The 23298-nt window shown below is 45.3% G+C and overlaps 2 protein-coding genes across 3 annotated transcripts in view; one reads left to right on the forward strand and one right to left on the reverse strand.

Annotated features, from left to right (window-relative positions):
• The first annotated feature begins 96 nt into the window (after positions 1 to 96).
• supt4h1 (SPT4 homolog, DSIF elongation factor subunit) lies at positions 97 to 1070 on the forward strand. The gene is made up of 5 exons (XM_058087789.2): positions 97 to 267; positions 476 to 582; positions 657 to 712; positions 809 to 862; positions 945 to 1070. The coding sequence occupies exons 1-5, from the start codon at positions 199 to 201 to the stop codon at positions 1010 to 1012; spliced, it is 354 nt and encodes a 117-aa protein (XP_057943772.1). The 5' UTR covers positions 97 to 198; the 3' UTR covers positions 1013 to 1070.
• Positions 1071 to 5224: 4154 nt separating this feature from the next.
• tspoap1 (TSPO associated protein 1) overlaps positions 5225 to 23298 on the reverse strand; it is a 36145-nt gene continuing 18071 nt past the window's right edge. Inside the window, exons 14-34 of one of the 2 annotated variants that reach the window (XM_078787490.1) lie at positions 22957 to 23137; positions 21840 to 21929; positions 21223 to 21428; positions 20479 to 20585; positions 20294 to 20403; positions 19357 to 20226; positions 18688 to 18714; positions 17644 to 17795; positions 17084 to 17548; positions 16625 to 17008; positions 16382 to 16537; positions 14890 to 15672; positions 13989 to 14088; positions 12346 to 12482; positions 11989 to 12157; positions 10904 to 10972; positions 9457 to 9504; positions 8659 to 8774; positions 8513 to 8584; positions 8264 to 8383; positions 5225 to 7599 (exon numbers count right to left, since the gene is read on the reverse strand). In XM_078787490.1, coding sequence (XP_078643616.1) covers positions 7282 to 7599; positions 8264 to 8383; positions 8513 to 8584; positions 8659 to 8774; positions 9457 to 9504; positions 10904 to 10972; positions 11989 to 12157; positions 12346 to 12482; positions 13989 to 14088; positions 14890 to 15672; positions 16382 to 16537; positions 16625 to 17008; positions 17084 to 17548; positions 17644 to 17795; positions 18688 to 18714; positions 19357 to 20226; positions 20294 to 20403; positions 20479 to 20585; positions 21223 to 21428; positions 21840 to 21929; positions 22957 to 23137 — 4680 coding nt within the window. In that variant the 3' untranslated portion in view covers positions 5225 to 7281. Of the gene's footprint in view, positions 7600 to 8263; positions 8384 to 8512; positions 8585 to 8658; positions 8775 to 9456; positions 9505 to 10903; positions 10973 to 11988; positions 12158 to 12345; positions 12486 to 13988; positions 14089 to 14889; positions 15673 to 16381; positions 16538 to 16624; positions 17009 to 17083; positions 17549 to 17643; positions 17796 to 18687; positions 18715 to 19356; positions 20227 to 20293; positions 20404 to 20478; positions 20586 to 21222; positions 21429 to 21839; positions 21930 to 22956; positions 23138 to 23298 lie in introns of both variants that reach the window. The other variant, XM_058087763.2, reaches the window with a different exon arrangement.

A 23298-nucleotide genomic window follows, 5' to 3' on the forward strand; every position in this document is an offset into this window, starting at 1 on the left:
TTAGGTTATGCTGCTGTTTTAAGTGTTAAAGGCTTTGTGAACAGGCACCTAAACACGATACCTAAAAATGAGAACGTTTGGGTCCTTTCTCTCCTGGTTGCTGGCAATGACGTAATAGTCTTGGTGTCGAAACAAGCTAAATAGTTTGTCTGTCTGGATCGACTTTTCTGTATACTTTTTCCTCACAAGTACATCGTAATGGCTTTGGAAACAGTCCCTAAAGACCTCCGCCATCTACGGGCATGTTTGCTTTGCTCCTTAGTGAAGGTAAATCGATTTAAGAAGGGAAAAACGTTTGCTAGCTTTTCTGCTAACACGTAGCCGTTTTCCGCGTATTGTTTCTGGTTTATTATGGCTTCGTTCGTGTCATAAATACACGAAAGCAATCGTTAACACATGCTTATTATCCGCATTTATCTGTATTTTGAGCTGTTTGCTTGCGATAAGTTAATATACGTTGCCTTTTCTTCCACAGACGATCGACCAGTTCGAGTATGACGGCTGTGACAACTGTGAGGTGTACCTTCAGATGAAGGGGAACAGAGAGATGGTTTATGAATGCACCAGTTCTTCATTTGATGGGTAAAAAATACTTTAAAAACCGAAGTGGTCATCCAGTACAGTTGTCCCATTATTGTTTTTATTTATTACCACAGCGTGGTAGCCATGATGAGCCCGGAGGACAGCTGGGTAGCAAAATGGCAGAGAATAGGTAAGATTTCTACACAGCATCTTTCTAAGCCAATCCAGTACTCATGGTGCTCTTTATCTGATTGATTCATCGTATCTTTTATACGCTGCCCTGCAGGAAACTTCAAGCCAGGCGTCTATGCGGTGTCCGTTACTGGCAGACTACCCCCAGGTAAACAACATTGATCTCAATGTGTAGCGTTTGATGGCGTTCCATGTCCCCCAGTCTCACCTTTTGCGTTGTTTTCCTGCAGGTGTGGTGAGAGAGCTGAAGAGTAGAAGAGTGATTTACAAGTCCAGAGATACGGCAGTGAAGACATAAGCGACGACGACACCTTAGCTTGGATGTCACTTCGGCAACTCTACTTTTGTAAATAGTGATGTAAAAGAAAAAAAAAAACGTTTTCATTCATTTTCATGTTCGTGATAATCTTCAGGAACTTCCCTTCAGAAGTAGTCCTTTTTTTTGACTGTCTTTGTTCCATGACAAATAAAGGTTTTGTGTTTTAGAATTGGAGGTCTTGGTTTGGTAGCTTTGTGTCTTACATTGCACACTAAAATACAGTACTTAGACTACCGACCTCTAACTTTTATGCAACCGTTTTTCTGAATGGCGTCGTTTGAGTGATTTAACCAATGTGTAGTACTTGATATTGCCACCAGGGGGAAGCATAATGCGGCCTTGTTGATATTATTGGCAAAAGCCTACACAAAGTATAGGATGGAGGCTTTCTATGTTATTTATGCCGTCAAGGGAATGTGAGCCTAGATTATATCACCGTTTTTGCTCAGTATTGAAGACCATGGTGTTCATTTCACTGTAACATGATGACTTGGGGTCACGAGCATGGGAGGAAAGGTGAGTGCAAGCCCCCACCCACCCACGTAAAGCATGGGTGAAAACTTTTTCCACTAAGGGCTGCAAAAAAGGTCCAATTAGCTTCCGTAAAACTAAACAACCAGCTCTAAATCGTCTCCGGAAAACATTTACAGCAACCAACAAGAGCACAAGTTTTATTTTATCTCTTATGTCTACTCTATTGGGTAATATCAGAAAAAATATAATTATAGGGGTGTTATTTCACGTGTAAAGGTCTCTAATGTAAAAAAAAAAACAGATTTAGAAGCTTGTAAAACAGGTTTTCTATGAACTATGAACATATCTAAATAAAGAATCCTACTTCACGTTGGGAGTTGATCAAATAAAAAAATATATAATAAATAAATAAATAAATACAAAAAATATTACACGGGAGCCAGGCAACGACATTTCGTTGGCAATTTCACTGCTGTGTTATTGTGCAATGACAATAAAGAAAGTCTATATCTATAAAAGAGGGATTACTGTAGTACTGTAGTACTGTAGTAAGGCACAATCCTAAAGACCAAATACTGCCCTACAACTTCAACCAAGATTGTAAACGTTAGCATGTAAGAACAAAAGATATTAGCTATTTTAAAATACGACCCAGCAGGTTGAGCATCGCATTTTTTGTAAATCGTCTAATTCTAAAATGCTTCCAGAAGACGAGCTGTTGGTGTCGCCGAGTTTTGTGCATTTCGGCGACAGAAGGTCACCCCAAAGGTCACCCGTGCCCGTTTGCACCACACCTTCCACTTGGTGCGGGCGAAGTCATCTCCAGAGAGCGTCTTAGCAAAAACAAAACCGAGAGCTCTTGAGCGCCGTGCTGCAAGACTTCGAGCCGACCGCAGGCTTCGTCAAACAGGAAGGCAGACGCGGCGCAGCTGAAGCGTGCGGCGTTGGGTTTTCACGCACACACGGCTTGCAAACTTGTCGCTTTTGCCCTTATTTGGACATGTCAGCTCTTTGGCGAGCAGGCCCAACGACTTCGACTGAAAAGGCTGTGTCGTCGTGGGCGACAAAGTAGGCGAGAGGAAGGGGACGCCACTGATAAAGTGGGAGGGGGGGGGGTGGACAGCATTGACACACGTTCACGTTTCACGCCAACTTCCTCTCTTTGGTAGCTACAGAAACAACCCCAGGCCGATGGTCATGAGGATTTCACTTCCTTTTCCAAATGACATCTTCAGTGAGCGTTGAGCAGCTGCTCGGCAACCCATGGGGGTGAGTGTGCACAAGAGGGGGGGGGGGGGGTAAAGCTGAGATAGCTGCCGGCCAAGATAAGGTAGATATCGCAAGAAGCCGTTTGGGCTCAGGAAGGCCTTCCTTACCGGCACAGCTGGAGCCAACCCCCGTTTGCGTGAAGTACGTGTCACTGGTTCCCCAATCCCACGACGCTCACTTTGCCCCTCAGCTGCTAACCTACAAAAGCGGTTCAAAGAATACCTCCCCACACACACCATTAGTGATGTGGTCCACACAAAGTAATAAAGACACGTTTGCATGTGTGCACGCTTTAAATTTTGTGGCTTTACTTTCACGGTTTTATAATTTAATTAAGAATTCATGCTGTTTCGGCCTATTATTTATCCAAAAAATGCATATTGATGCAAATTTTACATCTATTTTACCTAACTTAGTATTTTCCAGCATGGCAACATGAACAACAATACAATCATAAGGCGTTCAGGAGTCAGTAATGTTACCGTCATGTCCAAAAAACCCATTGAATTTCAACACATCGAAATCTTAGCATCACTACCAGGAGCGTCACTGCGTTCTGAGGACATGGGGGGGGGGGGGGGGGTGCACAGGATATGAATGAATGTAGTAGACATTCAAAAAAAATCCGAAAACACAAATAAGGAACAAGAACCGGGATATAACTTTCCCACTTTTGGACAGATTTAGTAGAGATACTCAATTGTTTTAGGCCACCATTAAATGTACACAGGTACACACAATGTACACAAGCTCTGCAACCATTCTGTCCAGTGGACAGTCATCAATTATATAATAATAATCATTATATTATTAATCAGCCTATTATTACTATCATCATTCTACTACTAGTAGTAGTAGGCTAGTATTAGCCTGCTTTTGCCCTATTATATGACATTTGTCCAATATTTTTTTTGTAAAAAAATAAAAAATCAATAAAAAATATCAAATTATTTGGGGGGGGGGGGCTTAAGAACATTTTTAGAGGGACTGAAGACCCTCTAAAATAGGCCTAATGACGCCACTGATCACTACGACGCCAGGGGCTTGTTCCTATCGCTGCTGCATTTTTTTTTTTTTTTTTAGCAAAAGTGCTAAAAACAAAAAAAAGTGCCCCCAGAGATGAGCTGTGGTTTCGAGATGAGCAGTCCCACAGGATTATTGTCCCACAAATTGACCCTAAGCAATATTATTGTCTACATTTTTAGAGAGCAAATAAACCACTCGAGAGACAGAATAAAACCGCCATTACAGAAAATGTCATTTCTGTGAATAACTACAGAACTAATATCGATAGCACTGGTAATCCATTTGCTAATGGTATGTTTTCATGGTCAAGGAATCTAAATATGGATACTAATATTTATGGTTTAAATCCCAATATGGGGGTAAGTATGAATAAATTAGCTACCGGCCTTAAAACTCTCGCCTCAAATGTCTCAACGTGCACGTGTGTGTGGTGGTCTGGGTGGGGGTAGTGGGGGGCGGCGGGGGTGATATCACAAGCGCTCTACGCGTGTGCAGAAGGTACAACAGTAAAGACGGAAGAGCAGAAGAAGGAGCGCGGCTGCGACTGTTAGACCTCTTCCTGTGGTTACGTCACGTGGTGGAAGAGGCTTCAAAAGGAGACGCAGACTTCTTCTTCGCTCACTTTGTCCAACCCGAGCGACGGCGACGGCGACCTGCGGAGCTGGCTGAAGAAACCACCGAGGTAAAGTATGATCAGGGAGCTTTTCGACCGATGTTAGAATTTTAGTGACGACGGGTGCGAAGATCTCTGAAAGCGATTTGACAGACTTTGATGGTGCCGCGGTGAAAGGAAGTTGGACTGAAAAGTTGGACTTCCTGCTGGCGAAACGGTCACATGTCGTATGTTTAATGTGGTTTAACCTCTGTTTTGTGACATACCTTGTGAGTGTGACAGAAAAGCTTACTCATGCCGGACAAAATGGCTTCCTCCAGATAGCGCTTCCTTCAGGCAGGGGACACGGGCGGCGGCGGCGGATGCTTTTTTTTTCACTTGGAAAACAAAACAGATGCATTTAGATGAAGCAAACAAGTGATTATGTTTGAAGTGTTTGAGTCTGCAAACGGACGAGGAAGCGTGATTGCGTAACGTGGACCGAAGACGACCATTGGACATACAGTGCAGTCATCCATAAAGTAGAAAGCACTACTAAAAACTTGTTGCCACAGTGTAGTGTTTCCTACTTTATGGATGAGTGTACTGTCGGCTTCAGGAACATGGCGGCCTCTCCCAGGAAGTGAAAAAAAAAAAAAGAGGAAGCGGCTTTTGTCTGCCCCGGCCACACGGCACCCAGAGTGTCGCCATTTCGCCGGTTCACATGGGCGCCGTGTGGCAGCGAGCAAAGCCTGCCGAACGACTCTTTTCCTCAACTTAGTCATCGTTATATGAGTATGAAATAAAGATAATTTTTTTTCCCCCACACGTTTGTGTTTTATGTGAAAATATACATCCTTTATTTGATGTAAAAAGCAAGCATCACAAGCTCACACCTTCAGATACCCCCGTCAACACTGCATGGGCAAAAATAGGAACATTTACACACCAGCTTCCAAAAAGGTAAGAAAAACTTTTTTCTTAAATATATATATATTATATATATAATATAAAAATGTACGGGGTGTCCATTATATACATAACTCCTACCTCACTGCATCTCAATCTACAATTGACATTGTAGATGTAAATAAAAACAAATACATAATAAATAAGGCAGAAGACGGCAACATGCAATCAATAAAGATCCTGTAAACAACAAAATTAAGACTACACAACGTCTTCCTGTAAGGCTAAATCTACTCTACGCGTATGTGGGTTGCTAAGCAGAGCGCTACTAACTGGTGCAGTCAAGGCCGTGAACACAACAACAGCACAAAGATTTGCCGCGCACTTCGGCAACCCTCCAAAAAAAAGTGTTTGCCCCCTTTTCCCGATTCCCTGAAGCGTCCACACGTCATACCTGTACCTGCCTTTGTCATCTTGGCATCATCGTGCACGCTCGACAAGCTAAAAAGTCACCCGGACTGGATTCTCCTGCCTTCACAGTAAAAGCACCGATAAGAGTTTGGCAATTTTCTGCACTTTTTTTTCTCCTTTTTTCACCAAATGTGAGGACTCGGCTTCGACTAAAACAGCCCGAAGTCGTCACCAACACCAACAGACCTTGCTTTACACAACAAGCGGTGTTACTTCAGTGGATGACGACTGAAAAAAAAGCATTCAAGTATTATTTATATGTATCAACTATGTTATGTTGCTATTGTCCAAAAAAAAAACATGCATGTTACTCATATTGCCCCATACGTGAATGGATACGAGTCCGTTTGTGAGCAGCGTGTGTGATGCAGTGATGCACTCTTTGTGCTGCTAGCGCTAGTTAACTGTACAAATGCTAAATGTTACGATTTAAAGTCACTTTTTTGTATGGAACGCTACTCAATTCTCATGAGCGCAAACATTTTGGATGCATCGGTTACACCAGCAAGAGTTCCTGTGTTAATTTGCTTTGGGCCGTATGCACACGCACACACACACACACACACACGCACACACGCACACACACACACACATGCTTGGCTGCACTCAGCGGGAGCAATAGAATTTCATGCTAGGGTGTCCAAACCTTCTCCACCAAGGCTTTCCAACACTGCAATGTAGTTAAGTTAGAAGTTAGGGCATAGAAAACCGGTTTACAAGCTTTTTTTTTCAACACTGTTAGAGTCCACTAGACAAGAGATAACACCCCTATAGTCACCTTTACGCTGGTATCACGCAATATAGTAGACACAACAGAAACAAAGACTCATGCTAATGTGTGTTGCAGTAAATGCGTTCCACTTTGGGGAGCGGAGTGACGGGTGGACAGGAAGTGACGTTGGCGGTTCAGAGCAGAGTTTTATCTTGGCGTGGCCTCAACACTAGCTTATGTTTTAGTCATTAGGATTATTGTGCTGTTGTGAGATCATTCAAACTTCCAGCAATTAGACGGGTGAATGCCTTATATTAGTATATTATATTAATGATGGCATCCTTTCATTTTTTCACTCCGTGGTGGAAAAAGTTTGGACACCCCGTGGCATAAACAGTCAGAACGTCGTTAAAAACGAACCTAATTCACTCAAGCTCGGAGCGGCCTTGCTAGAGTACAACTGCATGCTAGGATAGCCCGGGTTCTGGACCACCAGCGTAGCCATACGAGCCTTCCACGCTGCCTCCAGTCCTGGCCGGTGCGACGACTACCAAACGGTGGATCTCTCCGGAGATGAGAGAAGCGGAAGGACGCTGCATTAAAGCCTGGCTTCCAATCAGGAGGAATTATTAGAGCATATTAGCAAGGCCAGCGGTATTGTAGTTCCCTGCTAATGTAGCAGTGCTCCTAGCTAACTAACTACTAACTAACTACTAACTAACTACTAACTAACTACTACGTGACGGTGAGGAAAGTGCTTTGATGCAATGAGTGTCAAGTCAGACGTCCTGCCTTTCAGTCTTTCTTGCTGGATCCGAATCTTTTGAAGAGTTTCTTGCCTTTGGAGAAGAAGCCTTTCTTCTTTTTGCCCGGTGTAGAGCAGTCTGTGTGCAGCTGCGTTGCCGCGAGGTCGGGGGTGGGAGCAGAGGCCTGCACTGGAACCGGGCTTGGATCCTTGCCCAGGTCTGATGTGGCGCATGCGGGGGCAGCTGCGGACGGGGGTTGCGGGTCGACGTGCGTGGGTTGATCGGGGGCAGGGGGTTCCGTTTGTGGGCTCGGAGCGTCTGGGAGTACCGAGGGCTCCGCCTCCTGCGGTTCTGGGGAGGAGCTTCCCTTCAGGAGGAAACAAATGACATTGCAGAAAAGGAAAGATTTCCATGCTGGATGTGCTGAAGCACAGCTGCTACCACATAAACACAAACGTATTCAAGGGCTCTCGGAACCAAAAGCACATTTGGATTTGGGATTCAATGCAAGGACGGTGGAGGGAGGGATTGGGACACGGACAGGAAGTGGATCGGGGACCACTAAGATGCTCCAACACTTACAATCAAGTCTCAAAGTGCACGGTTCGTTTCTGTTTCTGCAAAAGGCCATGCGAGATACAGCAGGAAGAAGAATGAAAGAGTCGTTAAGACAACAACAACAAACAACGGCAGGAGACAGTCGGCCTGAAAAACATTCATATGACCATACACGAAACATGCCAGTGCAGTGGAACCCGTTTATGTTGACACCCCTTGCGTCGACATAAGTGGTTGCTCACATAACCCAAACTGTCTTTCGTAGCGGTATCGCTGTTTGTGTTTCATGCTGCTAGGTGATGATGATCAAGTAAAGAATACTATGTCATGTTTCCAGAAACTTCATGCCAACAAAAACGGTTGACCATCTAAGGCACCTTTTAGTCATACAAAAAAAAAAAAAAACATTCTGAACCGGCTCATGGACATTGGACAGGTTATGGACGGGTTCCACGGTAACATGCAAATGCTACCTGTGATTCTTTCTTGGGTTCCGCCGCAGGCTGAGCTGGGACCTGCTCGGCTGGGGCGTTCTCTGGAAAAGCCTGCAGGAAATTGGAGGGCACCAACCCTCGCTGTCCATTCAGGTCGCCCTTGGGAGAACACACCACATCAGATGTGAGAACAACTACTGGCACCTTTGTCATCTAGACACCCCTCCCCACTCCAGCCCCACGCCACAGATAGATTGCAGAAGTAATAGAAGTACAATGACCGCATACATAGAAGAAGCCATCTTCATCCATGTCTCCAATCACGTGGATGACGTCTCCAGCGCTGAAAGTCAACTCAGCCTAAAACAACAAAACACAATGAGCGACAAAACAATAGGGCGGGGCTCTTCTCTGCTGCGTGCGCCCCAACGGACCTCTATATCAGAGTTGGGGGAGCTTTCTCGTGGATCGTAATCAAAGATAGCCAACATCTTGCGAGAGCCCGGGACCGGCTTCCCTCCCGCACACGGGGCAGCTGCCTGGCTTGGACCTGTGCAGACACACAAGGTGGAGGAAAGTCATTATAACATGTTTGCTGTGGCCGTCAGCAGGCAGATTATGACGACTCTACTCCATGCAGTCTGTGCAAAGGAAACCTCCACTGCAAGCAACAATGAAGAACCTGCAACCATGCAACCTGAGGAAAGAACACTTGGGGGGGATGGATTAAGCAGTTTCTATTTCAGTGTTAGCATATTAGCCATTTTCAGCAGTCAACATAATGAACTCTTTCAATATCAAAGACATATTTCCATGTTTGTGTCAACCCAAAAGCCAGATCACAACAACGTATCTATAATCTATAAACGGAGGCATAAAGAGGTGATGATGCAACTCTCCACTAAATGCATGAACACTTCAGAGCACTTTTCATCCATAAGAATGGCCACAAGGTGGCAGCGTGCATTTCATAACAGCTAGCAGGGATGTCCTGGAGGAAGGACACATGACAGGAAAGAGGAAGTAAGTGGAGGAGTGTAGCGTGCAGGAAGTTACGCATTGTAGGGACATTTTAATTTGCATGCACATGCAAACACACGTATGCACATATGTGCACACAACACAGTTAATAGTGTTACATTGTAAATAGTTATTTTATTGTTTATGTTGGTGCAGTTCACTGCTTGTCCATGTGATCATGCAGGGAAAGAGAGAAAACAAAACCCACAAACCTGGACTGGAGGAGTCTATGCTCTCCTCCCAGAGTGCCGCAGACTCCACTGGAAAAGACCAGGTGAGGGGTAAAACAGCACGCAACATTCGACCAATCACATGCAATATTAGTAATAAATACATACACATTACACCTCAAAAGGTGGAAAAACGAGTGTGACTTGAATTAGTGTGTATTACTCAGCAGTGATCAGAGGGGATAAACAATCCAATACGTGAGGAAGAAATGCAGCTTTTGTGAGATGCAACAGGGATGACGCAGGAGAAAGGAAGTCAGTGAGCATTCAGATTAAGAGTACAGTGTAAGCTCTACAGTGGGAAACAATCCTTATTCATCTCGTTTGTTTGGCTTTAAAATTGATTTTTGCCGGAAGGTAAAATGGAAATAGAAATGATGTGTTCCGTTGTCATATTAAGAAACATTTTAACTTTAACTGTCCTACGGGTACAAAACTAAAGGTGCCATTGACCGGTCCGCTTCTGCAATTGGACTAAGTATCACACATCCTTTATGTCAGGGTGGTCCAAAGTCCGGCACAGAGATCATTTGTGGCCCACAAGCTGCTGTTTAGTGGCCCGTGATGCATTCTCAATCCAAAAGGAAGCATCTTGATTTCACATGAAAACAAATCATTTGCTTTGTCGACTGCAACAGAAAGCTGAGGTCTTTGGATTCACTTTCTGGCATCATACACTCCTGACAAAAATTTAAAAACTGTACAAATTAATATTTTGCACTGTTGGATCTTAAGGCGGTCCTAAGTAGAGTCTCTGATGAGAAAAAAAATGTCACCTCGACGATCCTGATGGCTTCCAACATTACTGGCATGACACTATCATCATCCTTCAATGGAACAATGGAGCTTCAGGTTGTGCAGGGGCGTCTAATGGCAGGCGGGGGCATCAGTCATGACTGAAGGCCCATGTCTGTGTGGTAATGACTGGCTTTTTCAACACAACAACTGCACTTCTTCCAGAGGAATCGGTTCCAGACAGCGGATGCCCTCCGTGAAGCCTCCTGGAAGCTAGCAGCTACTTATTTCTATTTTAAAGGTACTTTGCTAAACTATGACCAACAGCCTATTTCACTTTAATGCTTGTTTGCAATGTATATACATTTTTTTGTCTCTTCGTTTTGCATTTTGAAGCTATACTTCCAAGCTCCTGTGATCCAACAGTGCAAAATCTACATTTTCCAGCTGTATTCTGAACTTTTACTCTGGGTCAAATCCAAAATGGCCGAGTTTGACTTTAGAGGTTCCACTGTAGGAGAAGAGAAGAAAAAGGCTTTAGTGAGTGACATGCAAGAGATGTACTGTGGTTACAGTTCAGATGCAGCGTATGAAGTGACAAAGCGCATGCTGAAGCCAAACGGACAGAAAGACGAGCAAACCGGAGAAGACAACAAAAGGAGGGCGGTGGGAGACAATCTGCAGCGAGACACACCTTTCTTGGATCGTCTCGGTTTCGGTGGCGGGACAGGGCGACGTGGAAGCTGTGCATGTGTACGAGTGCCTTCATGGAGTTTGAGAATAGAAAACCAAAATATGTGAAACCAAAAGTCAAACCACGGAGGACAGTGGTGCAAAGCCGACCCAACAAGGTGACAATGAAAAAGCCAGTAACAACCAGTGAGCAGCAAGTGGAAGTGAAAAGGTTCGAGACTACGTGTGTGTGTGTGTGTGTGTGTGCGAGCAGGAAACAGAAGCAAGGTGTCAGCATGAAAAACCAATGGTGTGATGATTTCCTTAGTAGAAACACGGTCAACATTATTTCTTTGATATCAAAGATGACTTTTGGTCCAGCAGAGCCAACACGCCCATGCAAGGACTCCAAAATATTTGTGTCAAAGTGAATTTGAATGCTTCAAATGTATGTTTATAGTCAGGAACTGATATTTCCCTTTTTGTTCGACTGCTGATTACTAAAGAACAGTATAAGGTAGAAGCAAACTTATTTTTTTCTGATGAAGGATGAGAATGTAATATTTCTTTTGGTAGGTTCCATGTTTATAAAGCCATAGAACACAATATTCTAAAAGCAACTAAAATGGCACTGAAGGGGCTGTCTTTTGGGGGCTCTACATAGGTGACTCCCATTACCATTACCTGTATCATTAGCTGGTGCTAGCTGTTTTTCTCTATTTGGAACGCACACAGAAGAGAAAGACAGTGCTCATGTCTCACATAAGGATCGTCTCTGATGGGTAAAATTCCAAAAAAGGTTTGTCTTTAGATCTGTCAGTTGGTCCTTGCACAGGGTGTAATAATAATAATGGAAATAATAATAATTATTATAATAATTATTATTAATTATTATTAATAATTACAAATAAAAATAATAAATAAATAATAAAATATTCCATAAAAAAATAATAATAAATAAATAAAAATAATAATAATTTTGTTTGTGTGCAGCTACTTTCGCTTACCACTTGACAACATGAATTATAGTGATCGTATGAATGCCAACACATTAACCTGTACTATTAATAATAACAGAAATAACACATCATCTGGTGCTCTGCATACCTATCTTCTCCAAGGAGGCCTCAGTAGACAAGAAGCCCTGCTGCAGTAGTTGCTGTCGGGTTTCCTCATCCTCCACCTGGATCTCAGACACCATGTTGCAGGGTACGTAGCCCAAACGGCCAGCAGACTCCCCTCGGTAGAAGCCGTCGGCGTCTTTATCGCCGTAAACCTGAGCGGAGAAGACAGAAATCTGCTCTACTTGCAACTGCAAAAAAAGTGACCTCAGCGATGTGTACGAGTTACAATGCTCATTAGTAATGCGCGTGAGGATGCGTATTTATAAGAACACTGCAAATGTGACGAGTTAAGTTGTAAACAGAGGCTGCCAGTCAGTGCCCGAGCTGTGTGGGGACATACTGTGATGATCTGTCCCTCTCGAAAAGGCAGCTCCTCCTCGGGGGCATCCGGGTTGGGTGACATGGTGGCAGGGTCGTAAGGGAAGAGGGCCACAAAGATGCGCGTGTCTCCTTTTGTCTTGGGTGAGTCAAAACAACCTGCAGACAGAAACAAACAGAAGAGGCGTCTTCAAATACAAATGGCCTTATTGATCAACAACACTGGCCACTGATGTTCACCGCTGCAGCAGGTCCAGGACACCCCCGCTTTTTGTTGGGGGCAACTTTCAGGGACCACCAGCGTACTTGAGTAAATGATATATCCATCTTTACCAGGCTAGAAAAGTCGTTTGTAAGCCGGGTCTACATCATCCACACTGCTTGCCTGAATTTGCATCTGACAGCACACAGAAATGTCCGTCTGTGATTAATTGTGATTAACCCTACAAAAGTAGGGTTACAGTTAGTTACCAGATTTTTTACATTTTACATAAAGGTTCAGTATTATTTTCTATGATTTATATCCAAAACATCCGTGATCCTGATGAGGACAGGTGGCATAGAAAATGTATTGATGGATTGTTAAGGTAACCCTACTTTTGTCCCACCCTTTGTTTATATTATATACATATGTATCATATACGTATACACACACACACACATATATATACTGTAGTTTTGGGTTTCGGGTGTTTGCCCTTCCCCCACTGCGGCTATGAACTGCTGCTTGCTGAGCCGAGGCGTGTCCTCAAAAGAGGTAATCAAGCTAAACCACTGATCCTAAGCTGTGTGAGCTGTTTGACAAACACACACTCGTTCATGATCTGCAACACTCAGCAAGAAGGGAAACTGTTTGACCCAATCTCTGATCTCGATCTGATAACGTTCCCCAGCGAGGCATCACGTACTCAACATCGTGTAAGGTTTCTCAGAAAATGCTGCATCATCTTATGGATGAAATGAAAAGTCATACTCCAGCACGGTTCTCGGCAATGCAGGAGTGACGCATAACGGCGGTGCCACCAAAGAGCGTATGTACATGTCTATCCTATTTGACAAAGTGAGACAAATTTGAAGAGCTGTGGTGGGGCTGTAAGCTGCTCTGAAGAGAGCTGTTCTCTATCTCATTATGGAGAATCAGGCCATCTGTGGCAAGAATCATGGACAGAGAACTTGCACACTTTCACATCCTTGCTGGTTAATAATAAAAGCACAATGTCTCCTGGTCCCTTCCTCCGCTTATGAGCGTGTTTATTTTGGTGCGTACTCTAGCGTGTGCACACAAAAACGGAAACGGCTTCATTATAAAAAAAAAAAAAAGACAAGCGACGAGAGAGGAGGCAGAGAGCGGCTCCAATATCATCACACGTTTGGTTGGCGAATCAATGTTACTATTTTAATATCTGTCACTTCCTCCTGTCATGACAAGCCACTTTAAGTTAAGCCGGTTCTCAGCTTAGCGGGCCATCTCCCACTTCTCCACCGCTGCCGACACCCCTCCCTCGTCACACACGCTGCTAATCTGACTACCAGCATGTGGGACAGAAGTGGAGACTTCTCCGCAGAAAGCGCAGGCGTGTGTCGGCATCACTTCTAGTGCACGTTGGCGTAGGGGGAAAAAAAGCATTTAGAAGAAGCGGTAAGGAAGACCAAAGTCTCACTGACCTTTGAGCCGCTTGCCTTGCAAACCAACGGGTTTCGAGGATTGCTCGGAATCAGGGCCCCAAGATGGACCTGCTTCAGATCCTGTTGGAGGACTGGGTTCCTGCACAATAAACACAAATAGGCAATGAGAAAACCATCTAACTCTGAATGATTGCCAACTATTACCATCATTGTTTATTAGAGGGAAGCACAATGAGGGAATTCGTGGGGAAACAATTCGACACCTGTGATCTACGCTGCTAAAAGACGGGAAGAGTTAACATTCAGCTATGCTGTTAGGAATGGAATATTTTCCCACTACTTTGAACGAGACATGTTGAGGTAACATATTCCATTCTTACCGTGTTTGAGGCTGAAAGCAGAGGGAACATATTCCATTCCTAACATGGCAAAAGCTTTCAATGTGTCTCATTCAAAGCAGAGAGAACATGTTCCATTCCTAACAATGCCAAGGATGACTAATTCTGAACATATTCCATTCCTAACATGGCAAAAGCTTTCAATGTGTCTCATTCAAAGCAGATGGAACATGTTCCATTCCTAACAATGCCAAGGATGACTAATTCTGAGCATATTCCATTCCTAACATGGCAAAAGCCTTCAATGTGTCTCATTCAAAGAAGAGGGAACATGTTCCATTCCTAACAATGCCAAGGATGACTAATTCTGAACATATTCCATTCCTAACATGGCAAAAGCTTTCAATGCGTCTCATTCAAAGCAGATGGAACATGTTCCATTCCTAACAATACCAAGGATGACTAATTCTGAACACTGTCTTCCTTCTTCACCAAGCTCCATCAATCACAACGTTACAGGACAACTAGTAATAGGATTCAAAGGGAAGGACCAGGACTGCTTGGGGAAGATGGAGGCTGGAGAATGCCGCAGCAAGGTTTACCAAGGTGTTAGCCTTCGTCCCCTGGTGGTAGGAGGGTCCGATATGTTCCCTCTCCCCCTCGATCCACCACTCTGAGCTCATCTGTTCCATCACCACCTCCCCCGCGGTGCACGGCCCCGGTTCATCAACGTCATCTGTGCCGTACTCCACATCGATCTCCATCCCACGACTGATGGGGGACCTCACGGTACGTACTGTTTTGCTGACCGGGTAGGGTCTTGGCAGGGGAGGGCCATGGCCCGCAGCCATCTGACTCCTGAGCATGGCCTCCCTCCTAAGGCGGTCCCCTAACCCTTTGAGTAGCGCTCTGTCTTTGTTGGGGCTGGACTGGGGTGGACAGCGAGCAGACACGCGCCTGCTGGTCGGACCTTCACATAAACGCACTTCCTTTTCACCAGGATAATTTACGCTGTCTACTGCATCTGCATAGTGGACTCTGTGCTGCATCTTGGGTTTGACTGGTAAAGGTCCTTGCCTCGATAAAGGCTCTTTGGTTTGGGATCTGGGATCGATGTTGAAGTGGTGGTGCTGAGGGGGAAAGTGAGGGCCGGGGTATGGAGGGTGACGTTGCGGAACGTGATGAAGGTGTTCCGTATCTCTGGGGTGAAGACGGCTATGCCTCGACGGTATGTGACGAGGTAAAGGCTCTTGCCGACCGCAGTCTTCCTCCTCTGTCACCTCAGGGATGCTGAAGAGCTGCTTGTTGCGGCAGACCTGAGGGGGTAACTTGAGGATCCTCTCAAGAACATCTTCGTCACTGTCTGAAGGCTCAGATTTGCTTATCTGCGACCATAGACCATAAAGGCCAGGAAGGGCCAGAAGGAGAGGCCGGAACATCGTTGAGTAGAAATAAGGAAACATTTAGGTGAAAGGAAGAGAACAACCAGGACATGCAAAAGGAAAGAAAAGATAAAACAACAAGAATCACAATCAGGCATGTAAATAAATATTCAAGCAGACATTGTTTTTAAACTAGCTATCGGTGCCTCATTCAGGTGCTAAATGAGCACAACTCCAGGTGAGATTGTGCAAGTCAGTAAAGTCCTGCTGTTCTTGACAGAAGCCCCCAGAGCCCCACGCTCTCTTTAAACACGATTAGAGACCTTAACACCCCAACAGCAGAGCTCAGCTGTCCACAACAGCAACACAATATTGCCTTGCATCAACCCATCACGGTGAGTGAGGTGCATTCACAAACAGCAGGATTTTTCAACATCAACATTACAATCCAAAATAAAAACACTGTGTGTTTGATGTATGCTGCATTATTGTAATTTGTTGCGGATTTTATTGAAATATATAATTTATATAATGTTTAATATTTAATTTTTACTATTCTGCTAAACTTTTATGTGACAAAATTCCCTTAAAAACATTATTGGGACGCAATTTCTATGGTTTCCCATTTGAATATCGTTTTGGGCTCCATTAAGCTTATGTTACCCGTTCCTACTCATGGGTGCAGAGTAAAGGAGTACTTATTCCCACATACCCTGTTCGCTGTAACTGTGTATCCCCTGGTGGGCGCGTCCCCAAAGTGGTCAGAGTAAAGCTCCTCTTCGTCCTCTTCTAAGATATCAGACAGATCTGAGCGACTGTTGTCATTGAGGAAGTCACTGGGATGCTCCACTGCCTCTCTACTGTAACCCTACAATGAGAGGAACATCAAATCCAGAGTAAAATCCAGACAATACATCTGCATATTGCAGAAGGATGTCAATCATTCAGCACTCACTTCCTGGGTCCTGTTGACCCCTGGGTCTTGGTCCTGTCTCAAGAACTCCTCGATGGACACCAAGCGCTTGTTCTCAGGTTCCTCCTCGACCTCGGAATCCAGTGGTGAAGTACTGGGGGGTCGGAGGATTAGCGTGTCCTGAGGGTTGAGGAGGTCTGTGATTGGGGCTTTGGGCGGTGTGGGAATGCGCTCCGGGGTTCCGAGTTTGGCACAGGGATCCTCGATGAACTCTGTGATGGACGGAAAAGGACGTATTGTTCCGGGGCTGTCTGCGTCTCTGCGCTGCTCCAACGTGGTGGCTTGGGTCAGCGCCGTCGTTGCAGGAGCAGGTTCGGTTCCAGGGGACGGTTGGGGAGCTGACGAGGTAGGGGGTGTCACATTAATCTGGAGAGAGGAAAGCAAGCCCATGTTTCAACTGGAAGACAACGGTGTATCGCATGAAGGGTGAGTTAGGATTACCACTGGGGTGACACAGGACGTGGCAGGCAACGTGGCCTCACAGTCGGCCGTTGCAGCGGCAGATGGAGGGTTGGCCCAGGCCTTCACAAACGAGGCTGATGACACAAACGCTTCTGAGTGAGGCACATGAGGACGGTTGGCAACATCCTCCACTGTGAGGCCTGTCATGCGTCTTTCTGTTGGTAAAGTGTTGGGCAACGTGGAGATTTTGGCAGCAGAGTTCCCAAAACTAAGCGGTGTGGGTCCGACAGGGGTGCAGGCAAGGGGCGGCATAGCTGGGGTTGCGGCGGCAAGGCCGGCCATGATGGCGGCGAGCTTGGAGGGCACATTGACTGGAAAAGAATCACAGGACTCCCCATGGGCAGACATGGTCCGGACAGTGAGGTCCTGAGCTCCCTGCAGGGACTGGATTTGGGACGGGCCCAGCAGAGCACTGCCAGCTGTTGGGGAGGACACCTCCAGCACCTGAGATTGAAGAAGAACAACAACCTGTTTGAAACTTTTACGTCACAGATACAAAAGGACATCAAAACCGAAAAAAAGAAAGCCGTCCATCGTACCTTTTTCCTATCTGCGTATATGGTGTACCCAGTGACACGGACTCCATTGGAGGTTCCAGCGCTATCAATGGTCACTGGCAGCCAGCTGATGAGGGCAATCCCTGGGGAAGGACCATGCTCCAACTGTACATCCAGTGGAGCATCTGGAGGGCCTAACAACATTAAAATAATAAGTAAAAAGTACAGACAGATGTTTTGATATCCATACAAACTCAAATGAATAGCAGTACAGTCGTCCCTCGTCACTTCACACTTCTAATTTCACAGCTTCATGCTGTTTCATGGTTAAATACGGCCTATTATTAATATTAAAAAAATGCATATTGAAGCATTTGTCTGCCCAAGTTGAGCCTTTACAAGCTTAAAAAAATATCTAAAACTAAAATACAGCCATGAAAAAATTATTAGACCATGACTGTAGGCACTCAGGAGACGCATTCAAAGACGTATTCTACATTGACGGTTACGTCACAGCCCTACTTACTAGTTGTCAGTCATGTCACCCAATGTTGGATGGGACACACAAGCACCAGACCCGATAGCCGGTACAACAGGATTTTATTGCATGTTTGAATTATCTCACAGGCACAGTAATTCCCAAACACGGGTCTCGTGTTGCGAGCGTAACCCAGGACGTACTAAAACTCAACTCTGAACCTCATTTGTCCGACAGCAGATCATAGTTCCAGCAACACACACCAGTACGAGCCTTACTTGTGGCATATTTTCTGTTATTATGTCTACTATGTTGGGCAACACACACGTAAAAGTGACTATAGGGGTGTTATTTTATGGCTATAGAGCTCTAATAATGTTAAAACCATTTTTAGAAGGTTGTAAACAGGTTTTCTATGCTGAAACTACAAAAATATTCCATTTATAATAGGGAATACTACTTGTCGGGTCTGAAACCAATTACCCGTGATAAACGAGGGATTACTGTATGTCAAAACTAGTGCTGGGGATGAGAGAATTACCACAACGAACACAGACGTCTAGCAAGAAAATTACAACAACTACTCTGAAAGGGACATTGAGAAATACCTGCGTTCCCAGACTGCGGGCATGAAACTTAAGCAAATTTGGGTGATCATTAAGTGAACGTGAATTAAAAGCGGACACGGTTCACGATATCCAAATAAAGACAAACTCACACATGTGAACACAGTGGCGGTACTACAACACAAAACCGTATGTTGATTGATTCATGTTTTATAAGCTTTTAAATGAAATGTTAAGTCTATTATTACTCCTAGCGCGGTGCCACAGTGGGCTAACAAATCAGTGTTGGGTAAGAACTGGGAGAGTGTACAATTGTGCAGTGGTTCTCAACTGGTTTAGCTGCATGACCCACCATCGCCCCAAAGCAGGTGATCCAAAATGCAGATCTAACTATCTAAAGGGGCTGTCTTTCTCTTTATGGCACGCTCTCCTCCAGCAGATAAGTCCCCACTTCCCGTCCCGCAGAAGTTTGACAAAGTCGGCCATAATCATGGCACACGCAAGGTGCATTCACAGAAATCGGGTTGTTAAACTATTTCTTTGCCCACTGAAATCAGCTCTGCAACCCACCAGTTCAGAATCACTGCAATAACGGGTCCTAAAATGAGTCACGAAACCTCCAACGTCCTCATACGCTCACACGTACTGTGAGTAACGAGGAGCTAACGAACCAGAATGTGTATTTTGAAAAATGAAAGTCAGACTCCTGACCTGCCGTCAACGTGCTGAAATTGAGGGTAGCACTCCTGCGTTCACGCCGCTCCACGGGTAACTCCCACGGCGTGCGGTGCGGCCGTGCCTCCACTTTGACGGCGTACTGCAGGCTGGGTAAGAGGTTATTGAGGCACAGCGAGTAGCATCCAGCCTTCACCAGCTCACACTCTTGCTCATTCAAGGACACAATGTGCACATAGTTACTGTTGCAGGGCAGCCAGGACAGGTTGGCAGAGGTGGCGGTGACGCCGTCCACACGCAGCTGCGTCGGCGCCACGCAAACGTCCCGACCAATGAGCATGCTGCATCGCAGCTGGTCTGAGGGGCCCTTTTCTGTCAGGCTTTGCACAGATACGCGGTAGGCCTTGAGGTTGATGTCCAGCCTCTCCAGCACCGCTTTGGTTTGGGCACCGAAGGGCACATTAAGCCGCAGCTCCTGGTCCACATACACATTATAGCTCCACACATTGCCCCACCCAGCCGGCACCAGTGGGGGGTCCCAGCTGATGATGATGCTCTTGGCAAGCTGCTTGATGAGGGTGAGCTTACGTGGGTAAGGCACCGTGTCCACTCCCACCTCCTCCAAATCCAAGTCCAGGCCATTGGTGAGGGGGGCTGAGACAGCCAAGGCCGAATTGGAAGAGGCTGAGGCGGGGCCAGAGGCAGAAGAGGCCTCTGTCCTCTCTGAGGCGCGTACACCCGTGTGGAGGTGATACTGGTGGCTGGCACTGTGCAAACTGCTGTCGGGCAAGGAGTTGTGGGACATGTCGCCGGCGTCCGGAGGGTGGCAGCCCATCACGTCGTCGTCGGATACACGTTCCACAAAGTTGGAGGGGACCAGCCCTCTCCTCCCATCTTTCAATTCGCCTACAATAAAAAAAGGAAACACGGAAATATGAAATTGCACATAAAACAACATATGGTGCTAACATACCTTCATAGAAGCCATCATCGTCCATGCCTCCGTACACGTAGATGTATTCTCCTGCGGTGAGCGGCAGCTCCACTTCAGGGTTATCATTTGGGCCATCGTAAGGATTATAGCTGTTTAAAGTTCCGTTTCAAGGAGTCAGACCGTATTCCTTTATTGAGTCTTAATTGTACAAAAATGTTACGGACCTGTATCGTGCAATAAAAACCTGAAGCTTGGCTGCTCCTCTGCTGGCTGCGCAAGGTGCCGGGGCCGTGTCAATGTCCAATTCCTCCACTTCGCTGGCCGTGTCAACCTGACAACACCACAAGGGGTCAAGCCGGACGACACATTTGGATGTGATTGGCCTTTATTGGTCTCTATGTCAACAATTTTGTCGATATAAAAATGTGTTACAAACGCGGGGAGATGAGTGTGTGGGTGAGTGACACCTGTAGTGGAGATTTCCATTCATCATCGTAACACATTATACAGTAAGCAAGCATATTTATAGCTCCCCGCTAAACCATTTTACAACTACTACTGTACGACCCACATAATCCACAGTGGCAGGTGGATTATTTTATTCGACATGAGCTTTATTGAATTGCTGGGAGACGAGATGAAAAGACCTTTGACCTAACCTGTCTGTCACACAACACACAGAATTTTGGATAAACGTCTCAATAAGAGCCGCTGAATAAGCGACACCAGGCTTGTGTGCTGTTGCATATATAGATACATTCAGGGAGGGCCGCCTCAAATAAATTTGGAGCGCCACAAATAGAATTGGCTTATCTACCTGTTTGTAATCAGACGGCCTCACGCAAGCGGAGGCCATCCTGTTGTATGTGTCGATGTATGACAGGGTGAAGGATAAGATAAAGGCCAAGCGAGTGATGAAACACAGGTCTGCGTATACGTAACGACAGCGACGCCGCCATTGCTGGTACCTCGTGTGTCGGGCTTGATTTGTGCGGACTGAGATGGGTGTCAGACTTGGGGGTGACGCTCGCGGTCTCAGACTTGCTGGAGGATGAGGCCGACTTGTGGACGCTGATGGTCGGAAGCTCTCGATGCTTGGCGACGGGGGAGCGCTCCACCCTGGAAAGACCTGCGGCATGGGGGGTGGTCCCCATCCGTAGCGCGGCAGCAACATCTAACAAGAGGGAGGCACAGGAGAGATAAGCCTGCAGGACAATCCACTTGAGAGGAGACGGCAACTCTTTCGTCGCTAACTCTTCTGGATCAACGAGGGGTCCGTCGCTGGGTTAGGTCACTGGTTAACATGCAGAATGCTCAAGGTTGAACCTGGCTGATTAAACGGTGGACAGAAATCCTGCCTCCATCTGCCTGGAGTCAGAGGTCACACTACCTTGCGGTAGCATGTGTCACACCAGCATCGCTAAGGGGCTTAACTGATTCCACAGACAGCTTTCACCTCGGCTCTCGAGCACGGAGCGTCATGCATGCAAATGGGGTCGTTTCAAGCAAGTGTGGGTGAAATGATAAGTTAGGACATGCCATGCTTTAGTGACAACACCCGACAGACACCGAGCCGGATCATTACCCTCAGGGTAGGAGAGATTGTCACCTCCCTCGAGACTCCAGAAGGCTATTTCGCTCAGTGACTCCATATCCCATGAGCTGTCTGTGCAGTCTGAATCACATGGACAAGTGAGCGGTTATATGCATGGGCAGAGCGTGGAAAATCCTTTTTAGAGTTCGCTCAGTTTTGGATGGCAGCTATTCGAGAAAACTTATTTTTCACGACAGCTCCATCAAGCCAATTTGTAATCTAATGCAGTACTTCATAATGTCATGAGTAAAAATAATGTCATTTCAGTAGCATTAAGTTAAAATATTAAAGAAAAAATATGTTATTTTTGGTGGTGATATGTGGTAATACGAAAAACAAAACAACAAATAAAGTTGAGAGTTTTAGGAATAAACGAGTTGCTGAAAAAAAGTTATGTTACAAGAATAAAGTCAAAATATGACAGGAATGAAGTCATAAATATATTAGGAAAGCAGGAAGTGAACAAATCTAACATTCGCAGCGCCCTTCTCGATTTCATCGTAGACGTCCGTTCAAAAACGGTGTACCGCATCTTGACATTGGAGCCAAGGCGACAGATGCTGAGAAGATCCTTCACGCTTTTCGACAACATTTAGGCGGATTGTCCCGCACTTGAATTATGAAGGATCATGTGAAGGATGGACTGAACCGTAGCATCCCGAATGTCTAAACTTACTGTAAATGTCATCGTTTAATAGATTGTATGACAAAATATGGTAAATGCCGTATTTAGTGGAAAGATTCTACTCGTGTGAAAGATTCTTTTAGAAGGAATAAACAGTTCTATGGCAAGAACATATTATACAAAGTGTATAAAAAATAAAATTTTAATAAAAAAAAAAATTAAATTAATAAAATAAATTTAAAAAATATTTCATTCATATGAGAAAGGCAGGAAGTGAACAAATTACTGAAACAGTTACTGATTGTAAAAGTACCAAATGGAGGGGTAGGATTTAATAAGCTTTGCTTCTTCCTACTCCTTTTGGACATGTGGAACTGTGAACTGATTATGTGATGCATTTAATTGTAATCTGACACATGTTCAAATGAAATAAAACCATTACCATAAATACAAGAAGACAATTTACAAAGCAGAAAGGGTTACCTCGCTCGGTGGACAGGCCCACTCCGTTGGTCAGGACAGAGAAACTGGGATTGTTGAGAAGGCCGGAGCCGGCCAGGTCTGCCTTGGACGCCTGCAGTCGAAACTTCTCCAACTCTTGTGACAACAAGCCAAACTGCTCACTCTGGCTGCGGCATTTCTCCTCCAGGTCTCGTACCTTTGACTGCACAGCGGGCCAAAGCAATCGAACAGGGAAAAAAAACAAACATTTAGAAATGTATCCACACTAGGGGTGTCACAAGACGAGACGGGTGCACGAGATTGGGTCTACGAGAACAAGACGAGACGAGATTTTAATATGAATGTTTATTGTACCACATTATT

Source organism: Doryrhamphus excisus, linkage group LG21, assembly GCF_037039965.1.
Source record: "Doryrhamphus excisus strain RoL-2023G ecotype Guam linkage group LG21, RoL_Dexc_Guam_v1.1, whole genome shotgun sequence".
NCBI classification, from domain to species: domain Eukaryota; kingdom Metazoa; phylum Chordata; class Actinopteri; order Syngnathiformes; family Syngnathidae; genus Doryrhamphus; species Doryrhamphus excisus.